Below are 18897 nucleotides of genomic sequence, written 5' to 3'. Positions count from 1 at the left end.
CGCAAGTCGCGGGTACAAGTGTGCGGCCGAGGGGCTCCACCGCAAACATTCTACATTATTTATACATTTGTAAATTGAAACGATTATTGTATAGATAAGGAAATAAAACAGTCCACATTCCGATTTCGGTTTTTTTTAATTTCTCTGTTGACTTCTTCGTGTATCCCAAGCAGAATGAAGACGTATGCGAGTTTACATCCGATGCACATCTGAGGAGGAGCTCTGTGGGGAGCGTCTCCAACTGTGGCGAGAATCACGAACGCCCATCTTACTTTTAATGTGAATGTTAGTCGTTGTCGTTGAAGATATTTCCAAAACTGCCGCTACATGTATCTCGCACAAATTTGGCATAGATTTAGACTATGGTCTGGAAGAACACATAGGCTACTTATCAAATTTTTTTAACTCCGCACAGACGGAGTCCCTGGCGACAGCTAATTGTTGCACACATTCTAATTGAAATATACAAACTACATTAAAACCATTTTATTAAAAGAAATATGTTACAATACTTATATTTTCGCACAATTACATTCGTTCTCTTAATGCTTACTTACTTACTTACGTGTTACACAACTGTTTGTTCACATAATACATCACATATATAATAACTGGATCGAAGAGACGAGGCGAGGCGAGATGCAGACTCGTCGCAGAGTTCGTCGTGCAGCAGGTGCCAGGAGGAGCGGCATCGGCTGCATCTGCATGCACATTTATGTAATACTGCAGAAAGAGTTCCTCCTCGCTCCGACCGGGGCGGGGCTGGAGGCAGGACTGGGGGCGTGTTCATAGTGATCGGTGTTTATCGCTCCTCTAGTCACGATCTTACATTCGCAACCCACGTTCTTGCTATTTTTTTCTGGTTCGCGTGACTCTGCGCGGTCATCGTATTTGCTAAAATTATTTATATACAAGGCACCGTCATCATTCTCATTGTGAGTAAAGAACTCCTCATGTTGACACTTGATATGTGTAAGTGCGGAAGGTCCGCCCTCATGACACTCTTTGACATCGGACAGGCAGTGTTGGGGATGTTGGGGGTCGAGGGGGGCGGCGGGCTAGGGGCGCAGCGCGTGCGCGGCGTGCACGAGGCGCGCGACCAGCGCCCGGTTGGAGGCGAGGCCGGCGGCCAGGTCGTCCTGCGCGGCCAGCAGCGCGCGCACGCCCGCGCCGCCCGCCGACACGCCCTCGCGCTTCTGACATTCTTCTTTTACCTTCTCCTTTTCTTTCTCTTTGTCCACCGTTTCCGTTTTCGAACTCTAATCAAAAATAATAACTAATAAATAACTTAAAACCGAGGATATTACAACTCCTCACATAGCTCGTCGAGAGGAAGAGGAGGTGAGGTGAGGTGAGGTTACCGCGAGGTGTGCACTCCCGAGCGCGGCCTGCGCCTGCGCCTGCTGCTCCGCGTCCTGCAGCCGCGCGCTCAGCGCCGCCAGCCGCAGCTCGGCGCCCGACACGTCCTTGTCCAGGATCTGCGTTTGCAGGAACACCGTCTGCGCCACCTTGTACCTGCGCACACGGCGGTCGTCACCCTGCGGCCCGGGGCGGAGGCCGGGGCCGGGGCAGGGGGGCGGGGCTCACCAGTCGGCGATGGCGTCGGCGCGCGCGCTGGCGAGGGGCGCGGCGCGCTGCAGCAGCGCACGCACTCGGCGCCCGGTCTCCGCCACCGTGATGCGCTCCAGCACGTGGAACTGCTCGTCGTTGTAGGTGAGAGAGCGCGTGGCGCGGTCACGCACCAGGTGCTGCCAGGAGTCGCGCAGTCTGCGGACGACGTGAGACGTTATGCGCACCCGCGCTTCGGGTCGTGCGGTCGCGCCACCCCGGGCCTACCTTTCGACCAGAGTTTTAGCCTTGAGGTGCAACCGGAGTTCCGAGGGGCAGGGCTCGTGCGCCGCGGCCGCGTCCCACTCGGCCCGCAGCGCGTCGGGCGAGTGCCGCGCGCGCAACGCCGCCGCGGAGGCGTGCAGCGCGTCCGCCTCGGCGGCGAGCAGCGCGCCGGTGGCCGCCACGGGCGAGCAGAGCGCGGGCGCGGCCAGGGCGAGCGCGCGCGCCGCCTGCGCGAGGCAGTGCGCGCGCGCGCCCAGCGCCTCGGCGCGCGCGTCGACGCGCTGCAACCGCGAGTCCAGCAAGGCGCCCCAGCGCGACACGCAGCGCGCGCACAGCACGGCGCTGGCGCACAGAGCCTCCACTCGGCGGCGCACCACGTGCCCCACGCTGCACGCCGTCTGCACGGTAAGGGCGGTGATGAGGGTGATGCGAGGGGCGGGGGGCGGCGGTAGCGCAGTACCTTGGCCTGGCTGGCGTCGTTCTCGACGGAGACGATGTTGGGGAAGACGGGGAACTTGGGCACGTCGGGCTCGGGCGCCATGCTCACGTTGTTGTTGTTCTTGTTGAACAGCAGCAGCGGCTCCTCCGCCGTCGTATCCGGGTACTTCCTCCCTACGTATCATTAAACAACAATAATATAAAGAAATCTTACAAAGTCAAAAAAGGTAATTTCTTTAGTAGGATAAACTAGTGACATACATACGTCCATAACATAGGGTGTGTCTTTGAAAATAAGACAACTAAATTGTAAGTTGGGAATTAACAAACAGAAGAAGTAGGTGTTTTGCTAAGGTAAGAAAGAAAGTGTGTTGTATGCACGCGCACCGGGCGTGGCAGCGGCGACCTCGGCCAGCAGCAGCCGCTCCTGGAACAGCAGGATCTGGGCCTCGGGCACGACGCTCGTCTGCTCGCACACGTACGTCTGTAGATGCTCGTATTTCTCCTCCGGCTTCAGGAACACCTACAACACCCCCATACCGCCACCTCTAAGCCAAGTCGCAGTTTGCCCCTTCTTGCAAACAAACAATGAATATGCTATCAATGTACAGTATCCCTGCAAATTATTTTACAATTTATTTGGATATTGAAGTTCATCAGAATTACCATATTTTTGTTTTCATCTTATGATTTGTTTATAGAGAATTTTATCTACAAAAATTTAAAGGAACAAAAACATATTTGGCAACCATTATAATGAACTGTGTTTTTATCCCATAAAGGTTCCTGTCTAAAGTAAGTTGATAAAGTTGCAGGAAACGGCTAGTATTTTGTAACAATGGTAGGTATACTAGAGATATGTTTTTGAGAAATTAACATTTGTGATAATCCAATAGGACATTGTTTTTGTAATAATATGATGATTTACTGATTATATTAACATTAATTGCATCATACAAAAAGCCAAGATAAATGACAAATAATAATCATTTCACATATTTATAGTAATTTCAGGTTGGTCAGTAATATCACTCTAGTGGTCCACATCTCTCATATATGGACTGAAATTGTGTTTATGTTAGATACACAGTCTAGAACCTTCTGATCATTTAGATAATAATTTCAAGTTTAAAATGAAGATGCTTTTGTTTATTTTAATATTGAGAAAAAATAATTAAAAATGGATTTTGTGGGTCAATCCGCAAAATGGACCATATTTATATGGTCTCTTCCATAAATTAGCATGAAACTTACCTTAATGCTGGCAGCTTTATTCACATGAAATATATGAATTGGCTTTGTACTGGTCACTGTTTGAACTTCTGAGAAAAACCTTTCAAAATTCCATATCCTGTGAGGATCCACTTCCAACAAGCCAGCAAGGAGCGGAGTCACCAATTTCCTGAGGCCCACACTCAACTGGCAGTGTGAAGGAAGTTCACGAGACCAGTCTATTGGACCATTATCTGTTGTTTGGGTGCCCTTGAATATTTCAATTTAACATATTATTTTACTACCTTGTCCAAGTTTCATCTTATCTAGTATAACTTACATTTCAAAGTTATATACAATTGTATTTGAAAGACATGCAGCACACACTTCAAATTTTATTATTGCTTATATGAAAGTTGACGAAATTAACTGTAGAATGATATTAGAGAATTGCAATGTTTCATAATAATGAAACTCAGTGTGCAATGTAGTTGTGTGAGATGGTGCTTTAAGCTGGTCCCAGTTTAGGATTTATTTATCTATTTCCAACATGGAAAACTTACAGCTATAATAATCTTATTAACTATAGACTAGACAACTGAGAGCCAATGACAAGTCTTCACTTATAACAATATTATATCTATAATGAGCAAACAAACAAAGATCACAACTATTAAACTATAGTAATATATAACAATGTAGTTAAAAACTAAGTTATAGTAGATACAATAATATTAATCGTAGCAGTTCACATATACATTTTATTTGAAAAAGTCCAGTGCTAGGCACCTTTGTGCCGAGGATACACACAGTGAATGGATCGAAATCATATTTGTTGCAGATTTTGTTAAAATTTCCAATTGCACACACAATAAAACTGTTTTGTCTATAATTAGAAGGTGCTTTGGGTAACAGCAAAGGTGGTATGGAACAAATTGATTTACATGTGACGTTATTGTTAACAAAAACAAGAATACTTACAGAAATAACACCTGAAGCTTTCTTTGTTGTTATAAAGAACATTGTTTCTTTATTTCTTCTTCCTCCATAGGGTCTAAATGGTAATTGACCAGTAGCCACATGGTACAATGTAACTCCTATTGACCACAGATCTACAGTCGCTCCAAAACTCTTGCCTACTGGTTTTCTTAACACCGCCCGCTCATACATATCTGGGTGCAAATACTCCTCTGTCCCATACAAGGATATAAATTGCTCCTCTTCTTGCAGTTCCCTGGCAGCACCAAAATCTGTCAGTTTGTATGTTGTTGTGCCATCTTCATTTATAAATTTCATGATATTGCCGGGTTTTAGGTCTCTATGCACAAGATTGTTGTCACGCAAGTGTTTCATACCAGCCGTTAAATGTTCCAACACTAATAAAAACTCATGTTCTTGCAAGCCATAAGTATTCTCGGGATCGTCCAGGATGTTAAAGAGACTGCCACCGGTGCATAGTTCCATCACGATCACCTTCCCACGTCCCTCCTGCTCCTCCTCGATAGCCAAAAGCTTCACGATGTTTTCGTGCTTCACTTTTTTCAACACTTCAAATTCACGCATTTGCACATCGTGTGGTCTCATGTGGCTGAGTTGATTGAACGTTTTTACAGCCACGGGCTCCCCATTGTTCTTGTTGACTCCTTGAAATACCGCGCCCGTTGCCCCTTTACCCAGAACACTAGTTGTACACCACACATAATTCTCAGAACCACGGAGAAATGACATTTTATATTATAAAAATATTAAATAGTAATTTTCAAAATTGAACCAGCCAAAATTTCATTTCAAGAGTGTTATTAATTAAAGCAGTAACATATAGTTCTATTCGTCGTACTCATATAGTTCTGAATATGAATAGTCAATTTGTTCCATTTAAGTCCTTAACTCGCTACCTGACAACATTTAATACTAAAAAACAGCAAATTAGAAATTTCAAATAGTAAGAGAGGAGAGTTACCATCTGTCAAAGACTGACATTTTTTTTATGACCTGGTAACATAGACCTTTAGGTCATATCTTATTTGGAAAATGTTCGTTCGTTCGAAAGGAAAATCGTTTTGTAAGTAACCAACGTTATTTTATATAGTCTTTGCTTATAACTTTCGATATTTTATATACTCTTTGTTTCGATTCCGAAATTGTGATAGTCATTACAGATAAAGTAAAGACCTTTGGTAGTAGTAGTACTTAGTCTTTGTCTGTGATTTTCAGTGCTTAAAATTTATATATTCTTTGGTCTTAAAGTTCCAAAGTAATGAACATTTTCCAAATAAGATATGACCTAAAGGTCTATGTTACCAGGTCATAAAATTGAAAAAAAATGTTAAAGTTTCCAAATAAGATATGACCCAAAGAGTATATAAAATGACCTAAAGGTCTATGTTACCAGGTCATAAAATTAAAAAAAAAACGTGTCATAAAGTCATGGCGTAGGTATTTTATTTTTCATCTACTTTTTCTGATTTGCCAAGCTCCAGCAAAGTGCTTCAGTGTTTTGTATAGATAATTTGGTTTTGGAGCTGCTGGAGTGTTCAGTGAATGTTTCAAATAAAGTGCATATAAATTGTTTGAAAGCCTAAATATTTTACATTTACAATTTTAATATTAGTTTTGTTTTAAGTGCACCATAGTAAAATGTAAGTTTACACTTCAAATCATGAATATTTTCAATTACTGAAAAGTAAAGTATTTAGTCAGATAAAAACAGTTGCATCTCTTAAGAAATTAATGGCATTTAAATATTAATATTAAAGGATGGGTGAAACCCAAGTACAAAGACAAGTAAGCAGGTTTAGATGTATGAATATGGATAAGGGAAGACTTGTGTGGCAGGGTCGTACCAAATGAAAATCCGTAATCTCTCCCTGGCCGGAAGACCATATAGTAACTACTCCACAAAAATACAATAGTAATAATTGTTACTAGTTATAAATTATAACTAAACCACTTCCCATTCATGCAACATACTTATCTAAAGTTTATTACCATTATCTCAATTATAAAATTTTCTATATTAATGTTTATCAGGTCATCAAAATATAAAGTATGGAAGCCAACCGACAAGGGTCGATCAAATAGTCCATCTCCATCACATAATAAAGAACACCACTTTATTTCACATAAAACTTCAACATCAAATTATCCTGAAAAGACCATCTTCCATAAGGATCTTAGTAGGGATGACAAGAAAAAGGGAGAGTTGTCTTCAAAGAATAAAAAGAACAAAAAGAAGAAGAAGAAAAAATGGAGGTCTAGCAGTAGCAGCAGCAGTGGCAGCAGTGACAGTGACCAGGAGAGAGAAGAGCTGAAGTTGTTGCAGAGACTAGAAGCAGAACGACAAAGGTTGAAAGAAGAAAAACGAAAACAAAAAGAGTTGATGAAGGCAAAAGAGACACCAGAAGAAAAGAGGTATTTTAATTTAATAACTTGATTAAATTGATTTCAGTTTTTAAGTTCCTATTACAGAAGCTCCCGCTGGTAGTATACATTTATTTGAATGCAAAAGCATCTGTGCTCTTTGTAGTCAGAGATGCTCCAAGTGTGTAGATGACACATTACATTACTACAATGTAGCGTAATGTATTGTTCCTGTGCTAAAACAAATTCTGCAGTTAGATGTTAACTGTTTGCAGAGCTCGGCGTCTTAGAGAGAAACAGGAAAAGGAAAGAAAGCGGCGAGAGCGCATGGGCTGGGACACAGAGTACCAATGTTATACAAACCAGGACAATCCCTTCGGAGACTCGGCCCTAACACATACCTTCGTGTGGACCAAGAAGCTCGCCAAAGAGGGTGTTAAAACCGTTTCGAGAGATGAGCTCGAAGCATTGAACAGACAGAAGCAGCTCGAAAATAAAATTGAGTTAGAAAAGGTGAAAAAAAAAATCCAAAATAATTTTGGTAAAACACTTTTTCTTACATAATTTTATAACATCAATTATATTGACATTATCTCATAATGTTTCACAAAATACATAACAAGTGGTAAATAGAGTTTCTGCACAGCACCATACAGTTGTTATGTTATGATATGATGCAGGTGAAGCAGCGGCGGCTGGAGCGCGAGGCGGAGCGCGCGGAGCGCGAGGCGGAGGCGGCGGCGGCGGCGCGCGCGCGCGAGGCCGCGCAGTTCTCCAGCTGGGCGCGCCACGAAGACGCCTTCCATCTGCAGCAGGCGCGGCTGCGCTCGCAGATACGCATCCGCGACGGCCGCGGTACCTGTCTACCCTCACCTGTTACCAACACCACCACCACCACCACCACCAGCCTACCCTACCCTTCTATTTTTTCTAGACAGGAATGCTTTATGCAAACTCCGCGCCCCGGGAGGGACGCGGTAGTTATGTGGGATTCTCCTCCATAATGGAGGCATACCAACTAAACCTCTCTGTTCCTCCAACGCATCGGGACGGGGCCACGGGCACGCTTTCGCTCTCACCCGCGACCTCGTCTGCGTCAGCTGTCTAGGCAGCTCCCTCTCGGACCACCACCCTACCCTGCCCCGCGCCGCCCTGCTAACACGCCCGCGACTGTTGCAGCTAAACCCATCGACCTGCTGGCGTGGTATGTCAGCTCGGAGGAGTGCGTCGACGCGCTGGAGATGCACGAGCCCTATACCTACTTGAACGGGCTGCAGCTGCAGGACCTCGAGGACTTGCTCGAAGATATAAAGGTAAGATTAGATGGCACATTTTACTTTGCAAAGGAAGAGGTAGCGGGAACAATAAGATGTGTGCCGGGGCGCAGGTGTACGAGGAGCTGGAGAGCGGCGGGCACCAGGCGTACTGGCAAGACGTGCGCACCATCGTGCAGGACGAGCTGGGCAAGCTGCGCCGCCTGGCCGCGCCCGACGCGCGCCGCGACGGCGTACACCGCGCTGTGGCCGACGACGTCACGCAGGTCAGATCTACCCCCCGACACCCCCACTCCCACCCCCACCCTAGTCATTACTAACATTTGCCACCTCGGCTCCGCTTCAGATATTCAAGGGCAAGACGGGCGCGCAGCTGGCGGCGCTGCAGACGCAGATCGAGCAGAAGATCAGCGGCCGGCGCGACGGCGTCGACGTCGGCTACTGGGAGAGCTTGCTCAGCCAGCTCAAAGGTTGCCATCGCCATTACTACAACGATTTTGATATTTTTCTGAAAAACCCAACCCTTTTTCGGTGCCGTTTTCGTTGCTTTAATTTCCATCGTAAGTCGACCTCCGATTTGTTCGACCAATGTATATACTACGCTTAAATTTCAATGGCTGTTTAGAGCCACGTACAAATGTTTAAAAAGAATCTGAATGAAATTTGTAACAGAGTTAGATGACATGTTAGGTGATGCGAGGTTCTGTATTTATTTAAATCGGAGGCATTAATCGTTTGTTGTACAGCGCACATGGCGCGCGCCCGACTGCGCGACCGCCACCGCACCAACCTGCGCCGCAAGCTGCAGCTCCTCAAGCGCGAGCAGGGCGTGCAGCCCGCGCCCACCGCCGCGCCCTCCGCCGCGCCCTCCGCCGCGCCCACCGCCGCGCCCTCCGCCGCGCCCACCGCCGCGTCAGTCAACGCAACCATCGCGTATATCATTAATCATTATCTTTTACAAAAAAAAAAGCTTTCAGTTGACTTAAAATGTTATGCAACAGGTCGATGCCGCCGGAGCGGGAGGAGGAGGAGGAGGGGGAGGGGGAGCGGGAAGTGGAGGCGGAGGCGGCAGAGTGGGAGGCGGAGGCGGAGGCGGATGCGGAGGAGCGGGAGGCGGAGTCGGGGCGGGCGGCGTGCGTGGCGCAGTACGAGGCGGGCGGGTACTCGCCGCCGCCGATGTCGCCGCGCGCGCTGGAGCCCGCCACGCTGGTGACGGCGGCCGAGCTCGACCGGCAGCGCCTCGCCTACCTGCGCGCGCGCCTGCACCACGCCGCCAGGCCCGCGCCCGATACACTGGTGCAGGGCGGCGGCGGGCACGCGGCGCTGGAGCGGCTGGCGGAGCGCGCCATGGGCCCGGCGGCGGACGCGGCGCCCTTCGCGGCCGAGGCGGCGCTACCCGAGGCGCCCTGCCTGTGGGCAGACAAGTACCGCCCGCGCAAGCCCAGATACTTCAACAGGTACAAATAGACTAGTTTCACTTTTAATTATTTTGGATGAGGTCGTCCCTAGTGCGCATGCCAGTAGCCGGGGCAGGCGGCGTGCCAGTAGCCGGGGCAGGCGGCGTGCCAGTAGCCGGGGCAGGCGGCGTGCCAGTAGCCGGGGCAGGCGGCGGGGCGCTTTTAATGTTTGTCAAACAAACACACGAGCACACAATATATTATTATTTATGAAATGATGCATGAGCGGAGGGTGTATTGTAACGCGTGCGCTTGCGTGCGGCAGAGTGCACACGGGCTTCGAGTGGAACAAGTACAACCAGACGCACTACGACATGGACAACCCGCCGCCCAAGATCGTGCAGGGCTACAAGTTCAACATCTTCTACCCCGACCTCATCGACAAGAGCGCCACGCCCGAGTTCTCGCTGAAGCCGTGCGCGGACAACCCCGAGTTTGCGGTGCTGCGCTTCCACGCCGGCCCGCCCTACGAGGACATCGCCTTCAAGATCGTCAGCCGCGAGTGGGAGTACTCTTACAAGCGCGGCTTCCGCTGCCACTTCCACAACAACATCTTTCAGCTCTGGTTCCATTTCAAGCGGTACCGCTACCGTCGCTAAACCACACGATGCTGTAGTGTCCCCACGCTCTCGTCGAGTATTTATCTTAAACTGTATTTAGTGGCATGGCTCTTTAGACGCATCTGAAAGTACCTCAGCCATCAACCGACATTTATTCGCCTACTCCGAGGAGGAAGGAGCGGTGCTCGTACGGCTGCAAGCCATCCACCTGTTTCCCGCTGGATGCTCGCTTCTGGCTGAAAGAGGGGCTTTCAGATGCTTCTTAACCTTATGTCTAAAATAGTATTTTGTATACTTTCTATGCCTAACCAAACAAGATAACAGCACCTCTTTACTACTGGGTTTATATAAGTTTGTCAATATAAATCACCAAAAAAATAAAGAATTTTTGGATTACTACATGATTTTGAAGTTTTTTCCTAAATCATATACCTATATCATAGGCTCATGCTAAATGCTATGACATTATAAACCTGATTATATTGTAAATGTCACATTTCACATATAGTATGTAACAACAAAACTTTCAAATAAACCTCACATATTCTCATATTAACTTTCATCCCCTATGCTCTCTTGTTATTTTGCACCCTTGAGCGTAAAATTTTTGCAAACACTGAATGTCGTATTTATTTATATCAAAATTAACAACCTAAAAAATAAGTTTCAAGCATCTATCCGTAAAAAATACGATATTTCCATACAAATTTCAAACACCGTTTTCGCGTTAAATAATAGCCTCTGTTCATTCCTAGTACTAGTATACTATCTTTGTACCAAATATAAATTGGTTCCGTAGTTTCGTGTAAAAAAAGGACAGACAGAGTTATTTTCACATTTATAATATTAATAAGCATTATAGTTTAAAAATTATTAAAATCAGATTTGCTGTCGTGTATACTTTCTGTTTGTCTAGACTGAAGGGATATTATAAACAAGACCAAGGCCACTTCCAGATACACCATGTTGAATTAGAAAATACAATTTTGGAAGAATCAAATCTTTATATATATAATTCTTCTGTGAGTGTGTATGTCACTGAACTTCTCTCAAACGACTGGACCGATTTTGATGAAATTTTTTGTATGTGTTCAGGGGATCTGGGAATGGTTTAGATTCACAATTTTCATCAAATATTAACTTCATATTAATTTATTCAAATTAAAGATGTGTAGACAGGACATCTGTCGGGTCCGCTAGTATATATATATATATATCATGAAATGTTCATACTTGAAATTCTAACAATAACCAAATTGTTTGAAGTGCAACAGAAAAGCACTAATTACTAAAATTTTTATAAACCAACATGAGCTTGTTTACTTTTGTTTACAAAAGAATTATTGGTCTTTGTTAACATTAGTGGCATCAGCGACCTCTTCTGCAGCAGGGTTGCCTCTGAAGTTAGGGAACTGTTCCCACGGGGCACTCAGCTCAAAGCGTCTAAATTCTTGTGCCAGCTCTAATGGCTCTACCACCACACGTTTCTGTTCATCATCATAACGAACTTCAACATAACCACTGAGGGGAAAGTCTTTTCTAAATGGATGACCCTCAAATCCATAGTCGGTCAAAATTCTTCTCAAGTCGGGGTGATTGGCAAAGAAGACACCATACATGTCCCATATTTCTCTTTCATACCAATTGGCAGCTTTAAAGACGTCGCACGCTGAGTCCACCGGCGTCAATTCGTCCGTGTATGTCTTAACGCGGATTCTAGCGTTGTAGCGTAGAGACAACAAGTTGTATATTATTTCAAATCTGTTGGGACGACTGGGCACATCCATGCCGGCAATGTCGGCTAGACTAGCGAACTGAGCGTTGTGATGGTCTTTCAAAAATTGTAGAATAGGAATAACGCCTTCTGAAGGGATAAGAATTTCCAATTCATTACCCGCAGTAAGTTGGACTTTTTGTACGTATTTGGGTAAACATTCTGCAACATACTTGCCAAACTCTACAAGTTGAGATTTTTGTAAGGGGTCCACTTTGGCCACTGTTGGTCGAATCTCCACTTGCGGTGCTGCCTCATCAGTCTTCGTAGCTACACTCTGCATCGACGACACTGACGCATTTTTTAAAATTGCTCGTCCCAGCTGAGAGTTGGCGCTCATGGCGCGTTTTAAAAAGAAGGACATATTTAAGTTTTTCCTTACGTAATTCGTCTCGTTATAGTAATAGAAGCGAGAGCAAAACTCCACTCAATGTTTATACTGTCATCAGACAGACGCTTTTTTTTTAATTTTCCGACCTGGTAACGTAGACTTTTAGGTCAATCAGACGTCAATGTCAAGCATCAAAGACTTCTACATATCCCAGAATTTCGTTATTGCGGAGTTTAAAACTCTGTTATCAGTTATCCCCATCTAGTTTTAACCATAATGGGATAAATCTGAAACATTTTTTGTTCTTAAAAGTGTTCATGTTAATTTTCGAGTGACTTTGCAAAATAATATTCGGTAAGGAATAAGTAAAATGAGTTAGTCCGTCGATTATCTTGGGTGGCCACTGGTCTCTATGAATCAGTGTTTCCCAAACGTATTTTGTCTACTGCCCACTTTGAGAATAAATATTATTTGAGCGTCTCCATATTTTCACATATTTAAAAACCACTATAACTTCAAATTAAATTAATTAATTATTGTAACCTATATATGTATATTAACGGAGAATTCTAAACGAAACTTTTACTATAACCCGCAACATGAGACCTGCAGCGCCCACAAGGGGGCGTTATCACCCACTTTGGGAAAGGCTGCTATAAATGGGTAGGCGATTGCATGGAAATGACAGCTTTTGCTTTGTTCTGATTTGAACGTGTCTTGACCTTATATGACAGTTAATTGTATCTACCTACACGGTTGATCATTTAATGTTTAGGAAAGATAATTGAAAAGGAGTTTTGTGGGTCAATCCGTAAAATGGGCTGTATTTGTATGGTCTCCCCTAGTTAGGTACACACTCTTTGGTATTTGCACCCTGTATTTACTCTTTTTTTTACTCTTTGCCTGTATTTGGTCAACCAAATAAGATTTGACCAAAAGACCTATGTTACCAGGTCATAAAATTAAAAAAAAGTATTTGGTTTTGGTTTCTTTGCCTATTTCTATTTGATGAAATAAATGTTTTTGTTCTCCAGATTCAAGATTAATGTGTTCTAGTTTGTCTTCAATCAGCTTATTCATTACACTTGTTAAATCTGTGAAATTGATAAATAGAGTATTTACAATCTCATTATATAAGGTCTTATAATGGTTATATCATTTACTTGGTTATTGTTTATAATTCAATTTACAAAAACTGTAACTGAAGATTTCTTAAAGTTAAATTTTTCTATGAAATAAGTTATACGTATATGAAAAATAGAACATGATAAGTTATTTCAGATAGTGTTTAAAATTAAGACAGTTGAGGTAATATTCCTGTCTTAGATTTCCTAATTTCTGAAATTAGTAGAAAAAGTTGAGATCTTTTAATAGTGTACATATGCAAATTTTAGAAGCACTTGTAAAATTTTGTAGAACACAATCGCTCATAGTCACACGAACATGACTTGTGCACACTACCAAAGAACAAAATGTTAATAAGACTTCATAGCAGGCTTTTGCAGGTTTACTTGAAAATTGCTTGATTAAATGCAATTGACAAATGATGTTACCAATAAATTTAATACGTAATATGAACAATATGCGAGAAAAAACATTGTGATTTCTGATGTACAATGTTTTATATGTACCCACTTGCACTACCTATTATTTGTAATATGTACTGAAATGATCAATCACTACATAGTTTATTATAATGACTGGAGTAGATTTTAAAGTAACTTCAACAATAAAACTGCTAATAGTTGCTGTATAGTATTATGTATTTTATTATCAATATTAATTTTATTTTATCATTTCAAGTATACAATATCATGATGGAGGATGAGATAAAAGAGTTGAAATCAGTATTGCGATCATTAGTGGTGTCCAGTCCAACACAGGTGGATGTGCGTACTCTTATGAGAGACTACCGCAGCATGGTGGGCAGGGCGGTACCAATTACACAGCTAGGCTACAAAGAGCCCGTGCATTTCCTAAGGGAAAGATGTAGCGATTGTTTCCTGGTGAGCACTTATTAAAGGCCATTTTAATATTTCTTAAAAGAGTAATATTACTTGATATAATTGCTTATTGTACAGTTTCATGGCGACCCACGCAACCCCGTGCTGACCCTCATTGTGCCCGACACATTGAAGCATATTGATAAGTTTGTACAAAAGCAAAAGGTGTCCAATACAATAAAGCAGTAAGTATTATTTTTCTTTACAAGGTGCCAAACAAGCAAGGAAGTGACTGCTGCCCTGTTGGATGTCTATACATCCACCAAGAGATTCACACAGAGAAAATTACTCCTACCTATGCATCCCTTCCGTCAATTCCCCTTCCCCTTTCTTTCCTTTCCTTTTAGTAAAATAGTGGAAGGGAAGAGAGGATCAAAATTAGGCTTCCAGAGTGCACACTGATCAGACGGAGTTTGGAATGACTGGTCTGTGTGGTTGAGGTAGTTGTGACATAGATGTTGCTGGACTCTACCACTGTCAGAGTTCTCCAGACTGTACTCCCATGTTCAATGACTGAAATTAATACTTTTTCTCACACCATATTAAAGTGTTATTTATTCAATACCAACTTGTTATTTCAGTAAAGGAAAAAGAAGGAGTGTCGCCGCACCCTCGCTACCGCCTTTAAATAATCTTATTTCTAACACATTTTTGGCAAAAGAAAATGAAAGGCCAGGAATGGCCGCAACACAACAAGAGGACAGAGATACTGTGATACACGACCTAGCAGTAGAAAGTCATAGTAGTCAGGGCACAGAAAGTAATCCAGTTTATAATGGTACATCACACAGTGCAATGGAAAAGTTCATGAAGAAGCGCATGCCCCTGTGCACCAGCGTCGCCTCCCTCGGGGACGCAGACTCCGGCCTCCACACGCTCTCCAGTCAGTGCTGCTGCTCTCAGCATTATGTCTTGTTTCTTTAAATACCACTTATCTTATTTAATATTGCTCCTATAATTGATAACGATTGCACTCAAGAAAATACACAAAATGTGAATTTCGAACGATTCAGTAGAATACATTTTTGTTACCTATTTTTGTGTTATATTTTGTAGTTTGCTAAAAATAATTATGATCCATAATTTAAAAAAAATGAAAAAGCTTATATCGAGTGTAAATTGTTTTGACAGACAATATTTTATTGTATAGGTGGAAGCAGCACTAAGTGGACGCAATTTGAAGAATTGAAATGTGAAATTAAAAACATTCTTGAAGATCATCCCGAAGGAATTTGGTGCACGGATCTCGTGGCGCTGTACAGGTAGTGGCCTCCTCCCACCTCCTCCCATCTCCTCCCACCTACACCCCCATGTTACTAATGTGCGCTCCCCCCGCAGGCAGCGGCATGGGCGCGAGCTGCAATTGGCGCGCTTCGGCTTCACCAGCGTGCTCAGCCTGGCCTGCGCCCTCGCCGACACCGTGCGCGCCTGGCGGCCCCGCGGCGCCGCCGACTGGCGCCTGCAGCACCCCGCCGCCCCGGCCCCGGCTCCGGCCCCCGCCCCGGCCCCGGCCCCGGCCCCTGCACCAGCCCCCGCCCCCGGCCCCGGCCCCGGGCACATCGACCCCGATGACGCGCTACCCGGCGTCGACTATGTAACTAATTCTGCACTTATTATCATCATACGTTAAGTTGAAGGAAGGAGGATCGTTGGCATCGTGTGTAGTACACGCGCGCGCGCGCGGTATACACCCGACTTCAATACAAACAAAATCTGAACTGTAGACAAGTACAATTTACATTAAAGCTTACTTCGTTACTTTTATTTATTTATTTATTTATTTATTTATTTATTTACATGGAAAACTTACAGCTATAATAATCTTATTAACTATAGACTAGACAACTGAGAGCCAATGACAAGTCTTCACTTATAACAATATTATATCTATAATGAGCAAACAAACAAGTATCACAACTATTAAACTATAGTAATATATAACAATGTAGTTAAAAACTAAGTTATAGTAGATACAATAATATTAGTAGTAGCAGTTCACGTATATATTTTATTTGAAAAAGTCCAGTGCTAGGCACCTTCGTGCCGAGGATACACTCGTAGTGAATGGATCAAAATCATATTTGTTACAGATTTTGTTAAAATTTCCAATTGCGCGCACAATAAAACTGTTTTGTCTATAATTAGAAGAAGCTTTGGGCAACAGCAAAGGTGGTATGGAACGAATTGACTTATTATTTTACAATTCTCAAAGAATAACTAAAAAAAGTGAAAAAGTATAGTGGGAGGTAGCGGAAAGTAGCGGCAGGTAGTGGAGAGGTGGCGTCGTATGTCGGCAGGACCCCGACGTGTTCCCGGAGGACTGCGTGCACTTGATGGAGAGCATCCCGGCGGCGCCGCTGGCCGGCGTGGCGGCGGGCGCGCACCTCGAGGTGATCGTGGGCGAGGTGTACTCTCCCTCGCACTTCTGGCTCATCCGGCTCGGCGAGCAGCACAGCGTCGCCATGGAGGACATGATGGACGAGATGACGGAGTACTACGCGCGCGGGGCGGGGCGCGCCCGCCGGCTGGCGCGCGGGGCGGTGCGCGTGGGCCAGTACTGCAGCAGCTGCTACGAGGGCGACTGGCACCGCTCGCTCATCGTCAAGCTGGTGGACAGCGACACCGTCAAGGTTTTGCCCTCACACCGTTTTGTCGATATTAGAAATGAAAATAAAATGGTACCGGCGGTGACGTAGCGGGAGTGAGCGCAGGTGCGGCACGTGGACTACGGCACGGTGGAGCGGTGCGCCGCGACCGAGCTGCGGCCGCTGCTGCGCCGCTGGGCCGCGCTGCCGCAGCAAGGTCTGCGCGCGCGCCTCGCCGCAGTGCGCCCCCCCCACGCCGGCCGTCGCTGGCCGCGCGCCGCCGCCGCCTTCCTGTTGCGCGCCGTCACCCAGCGGCAGCTCGTCGCCCTCGTCTCCGCCCGCAGGGTGAGTGCTCGCTACACCCCCACCCCCACCTCCACCTCCACCTCCATATAACCGACCACCGCGCCTCACTTGCAGGATGATATTGTAGAGGTCCTGCTGATCGATACGTCGTCGGACGAGGACGTGTGCATCAACACGGAGATGGTGCGCGCGGGCTACGCCGACCCCCGCGGCGACTCCTGTCTGGGGGTGAGTGTCGCCTCGCATCGACCGCCCCGCCCGCCGCGCGCCGCCTCCTCCTCCACCTCCACCTCCACCTCCGACTCAGAGTCGGAGGAGGAGGCGGTGGACGTTCGCTCGCTCGCCACCATCATCGCGCACTTTGAGCGGCGCTCCGACGCCGACACCGACACCGACAGCGAGATATCCGCCTCCGCCAGCGAGGTGCGCGGCCCGCGACGCCTGCCCCCCTGGCCGCGCGACTTGCCCGCCGACGAGGAGGTGGAGGTGGAGGTGGAGGATGTCGCAAGCGTGGTGTCGCACACGTCCCTGCACCTGGCGCGCATCACGGCGCTGCACACCAAGCTGCAGCGCGCGCCCCCCGCGCCCCCCGCGCCCGCCTCGCTGCACCTGGCGCGCGTGACGGCGCTACACGCGCGGCGGACGGGGGCGAGGGGGCGGGGCCTCTTTTAGCCGCTTCATACAGATAAATATTATTAATGTTTGTGAGTGTGTCGCGCCGCTCCCCCCGCGCCGCTCCCCCCCGCCCCGCACCGCGCTGCACGCACACAATCTCCCCTTTTAAAAACTTTATAAGATTTAGTTTGTTGTTGTCGATGTTGAGAGTTAAGATGTATCGGTTGGGCGAACGCGTCGCTCCACTTGGTTGAACTCCCAACCGAACAACTTTCATATGCTTCAAGTTATCATTTTTGTAATGTTTGTTTGGGATCTCACATCACACGTTCCGATATTTTCTGATCACAATTGTCAAACGTAATGCAACTTGAATATATTTACTAAAATATTGAAGACTACACTTGCAGTTGTTTTTTTTTAATTAAAATGTCGTAAGCCCCTTCTTGTTTGCGCAGTACAATAGTGCGAGGTTATTGATGCATGACATAAATTATCTAGTGATTTGAATATTATGAATGGGTGGTGTGGTGTGATGCAGTGTGGTGCGGTGTGGTGTGGTGTGGTGCGGTGCGGTGTGGTGCGGTGTGGTGCGGTGTGATGTGGTGTAGTGCGGTGTGGTGCGGTGTGGTGTGGTGTGGTACGGTGTGGTGTGCGGCGCGCACCCGGCCCGCCACGCAGCTTATGTGTGTGTGTGTTTCGACTTCCTCCACCGTTTAAAGTGCACGAAGAATTATTTTAAAGACGTCGGGGTTATATACGTAGAATCACTAAGAGATCGATAGAAACATTTCTAAAGCCCTCGCAGGAATTATCAAAACGCTTTTTTTGCCGCTCGTCGAAAAAATTACCGGTTTTTCGATATATAACCTGCGACGTCTGAAAAGTCTGCCCTCGTGTGTTTACATGAGATTTGAGTGACTCGCTAACCGGGTGGATCGTTTCAGACGTCGGAGTGTTACCTGTGTCCGAGCTTCGAGGCCCTCGAGAGCGGCGACACGCCCACCTACGCCGAGATACAGTGCTACCTGCGCGACGGCATCGTGCTCGACTACGTGGAGGACTACCGCCGCCACGTGCCGCCCTGTCTGCCCGCGCCCGCGCACCCGCCCGCACCCGCACCCGCACCCGCACCCGCGCCCGCACCCG

At 46.1% G+C, this 18897-nt stretch overlaps 6 protein-coding genes across 6 annotated transcripts in view; 4 read left to right on the top strand and 2 right to left on the bottom strand.

Annotated features, from left to right (window-relative positions):
• Positions 1 to 106, top strand: part of LOC106113966 (protein VAC14 homolog) — a 7305-nt gene extending 7199 nt beyond the window's left edge. The window contains exon 14 of the mRNA XM_013307025.1: positions 95 to 106. Within this exon, the coding sequence (XP_013162479.1) occupies positions 95 to 106 (12 nt within the window). The remainder of the gene's footprint in view (positions 1 to 94) is intronic.
• A 349-nt stretch (positions 107 to 455) lies between these two features.
• On the bottom strand, positions 456 to 5533 carry IKKepsilon (I-kappaB kinase epsilon). Its single transcript, XM_013307694.1, has 9 exons — positions 4465 to 5533; positions 3526 to 3753; positions 2659 to 2794; positions 2294 to 2445; positions 1837 to 2231; positions 1588 to 1767; positions 1362 to 1515; positions 1215 to 1259; positions 456 to 701 (listed from the first exon to the last, which is right to left on the bottom strand). The coding sequence occupies exons 1-9, from the start codon at positions 5209 to 5211 to the stop codon at positions 597 to 599; spliced, it is 2142 nt and encodes a 713-aa protein (XP_013163148.1). The 5' UTR covers positions 5212 to 5533; the 3' UTR covers positions 456 to 596.
• A 346-nt stretch (positions 5534 to 5879) lies between these two features.
• cactin (cactin, spliceosome C complex subunit) lies at positions 5880 to 10530 on the top strand. Its single transcript, XM_013307024.1, has 10 exons — positions 5880 to 5915; positions 6514 to 6894; positions 7119 to 7356; positions 7524 to 7698; positions 8023 to 8156; positions 8231 to 8383; positions 8464 to 8587; positions 8864 to 9163; positions 9205 to 9574; positions 9840 to 10530. The coding sequence occupies exons 1-10, from the start codon at positions 5911 to 5913 to the stop codon at positions 10171 to 10173; spliced, it is 2214 nt and encodes a 737-aa protein (XP_013162478.1). The 5' UTR covers positions 5880 to 5910; the 3' UTR covers positions 10174 to 10530.
• Positions 10531 to 11312: 782 nt separating this feature from the next.
• Positions 11313 to 12304, bottom strand: ND-30 (NADH:ubiquinone oxidoreductase core subunit S3). The gene is given in 1 exon segment (NM_001311795.1): positions 11313 to 12304. A coding segment is annotated over 1 exon segment (798 nt). The 5' UTR covers positions 12273 to 12304; the 3' UTR covers positions 11313 to 11474.
• Positions 12305 to 13394: 1090 nt separating this feature from the next.
• On the top strand, positions 13395 to 17223 carry tej (tejas). Its single transcript, XM_013307023.1, has 8 exons — positions 13395 to 13547; positions 14043 to 14245; positions 14321 to 14427; positions 14824 to 15125; positions 15393 to 15504; positions 15581 to 15836; positions 16540 to 16872; positions 16954 to 17223. The coding sequence occupies exons 2-8, from the start codon at positions 14054 to 14056 to the stop codon at positions 17221 to 17223; spliced, it is 1572 nt and encodes a 523-aa protein (XP_013162477.1). The 5' UTR covers positions 13395 to 13547; positions 14043 to 14053.
• On the top strand, positions 17089 to 18322 carry LOC106114109 (uncharacterized). The gene is made up of 2 exons (XM_013307200.1): positions 17089 to 17172; positions 17248 to 18322. Exon 2 carries the CDS (start codon positions 17314 to 17316, stop codon positions 17803 to 17805), a length of 492 nt encoding a protein of 163 aa, XP_013162654.1. The 5' UTR covers positions 17089 to 17172; positions 17248 to 17313; the 3' UTR covers positions 17806 to 18322.
• Positions 18323 to 18897: the final 575 nt, after the last annotated feature.

The sequence above is a fragment of the Papilio xuthus genome, unplaced genomic scaffold, assembly GCF_000836235.2.
Source record: "Papilio xuthus unplaced genomic scaffold, Pxut_1.1 DF828142.1, whole genome shotgun sequence".
Taxonomy (NCBI): domain Eukaryota; kingdom Metazoa; phylum Arthropoda; class Insecta; order Lepidoptera; family Papilionidae; genus Papilio; species Papilio xuthus.
Note: the sequence above shows the minus strand (reverse complement) of the source record. Positions and strands in the feature narration are given on the sequence as shown.

What these genes read in the sequence shown, in the direction of transcription:
- IKKepsilon (XM_013307694.1), bottom strand. Translation starts at nt 5,211, where the DNA reads ATGTCATTTCTCCGTGGTTCTGAGAATTATGTGTGGTGTACAACTAGT. An exon ending in GGTCGCCGCTGCCACGCCCG is followed by an intron (nt 2,446 to 2,658) that starts GTGCGCGTGCAT and finishes AATGATACGTAG; the next exon opens with GGAGGAAGTACCCGGATACG. An exon ending in GCTAAAACTCTGGTCGAAAG is followed by an intron (nt 1,768 to 1,836) that starts GTAGGCCCGGGG and finishes CGTCGTCCGCAG; the next exon opens with ACTGCGCGACTCCTGGCAGC.
- cactin (XM_013307024.1), top strand. An exon ending in GAGACACCAGAAGAAAAGAG is followed by an intron (nt 6,895 to 7,118) that starts GTATTTTAATTT and finishes AACTGTTTGCAG; the next exon opens with AGCTCGGCGTCTTAGAGAGA. An exon ending in ACGCATCCGCGACGGCCGCG is followed by an intron (nt 7,699 to 8,022) that starts GTACCTGTCTAC and finishes CGACTGTTGCAG; the next exon opens with CTAAACCCATCGACCTGCTG.
- tej (XM_013307023.1), top strand. Translation starts at nt 14,054, where the DNA reads ATGATGGAGGATGAGATAAAAGAGTTGAAATCAGTATTGCGATCATTA. An exon ending in GATGTAGCGATTGTTTCCTG is followed by an intron (nt 14,246 to 14,320) that starts GTGAGCACTTAT and finishes CTTATTGTACAG; the next exon opens with TTTCATGGCGACCCACGCAA. An exon ending in CGCTACCCGGCGTCGACTAT is followed by an intron (nt 15,837 to 16,539) that starts GTAACTAATTCT and finishes GTATGTCGGCAG; the next exon opens with GACCCCGACGTGTTCCCGGA.
- LOC106114109 (XM_013307200.1), top strand. Translation starts at nt 17,314, where the DNA reads ATGGTGCGCGCGGGCTACGCCGACCCCCGCGGCGACTCCTGTCTGGGG.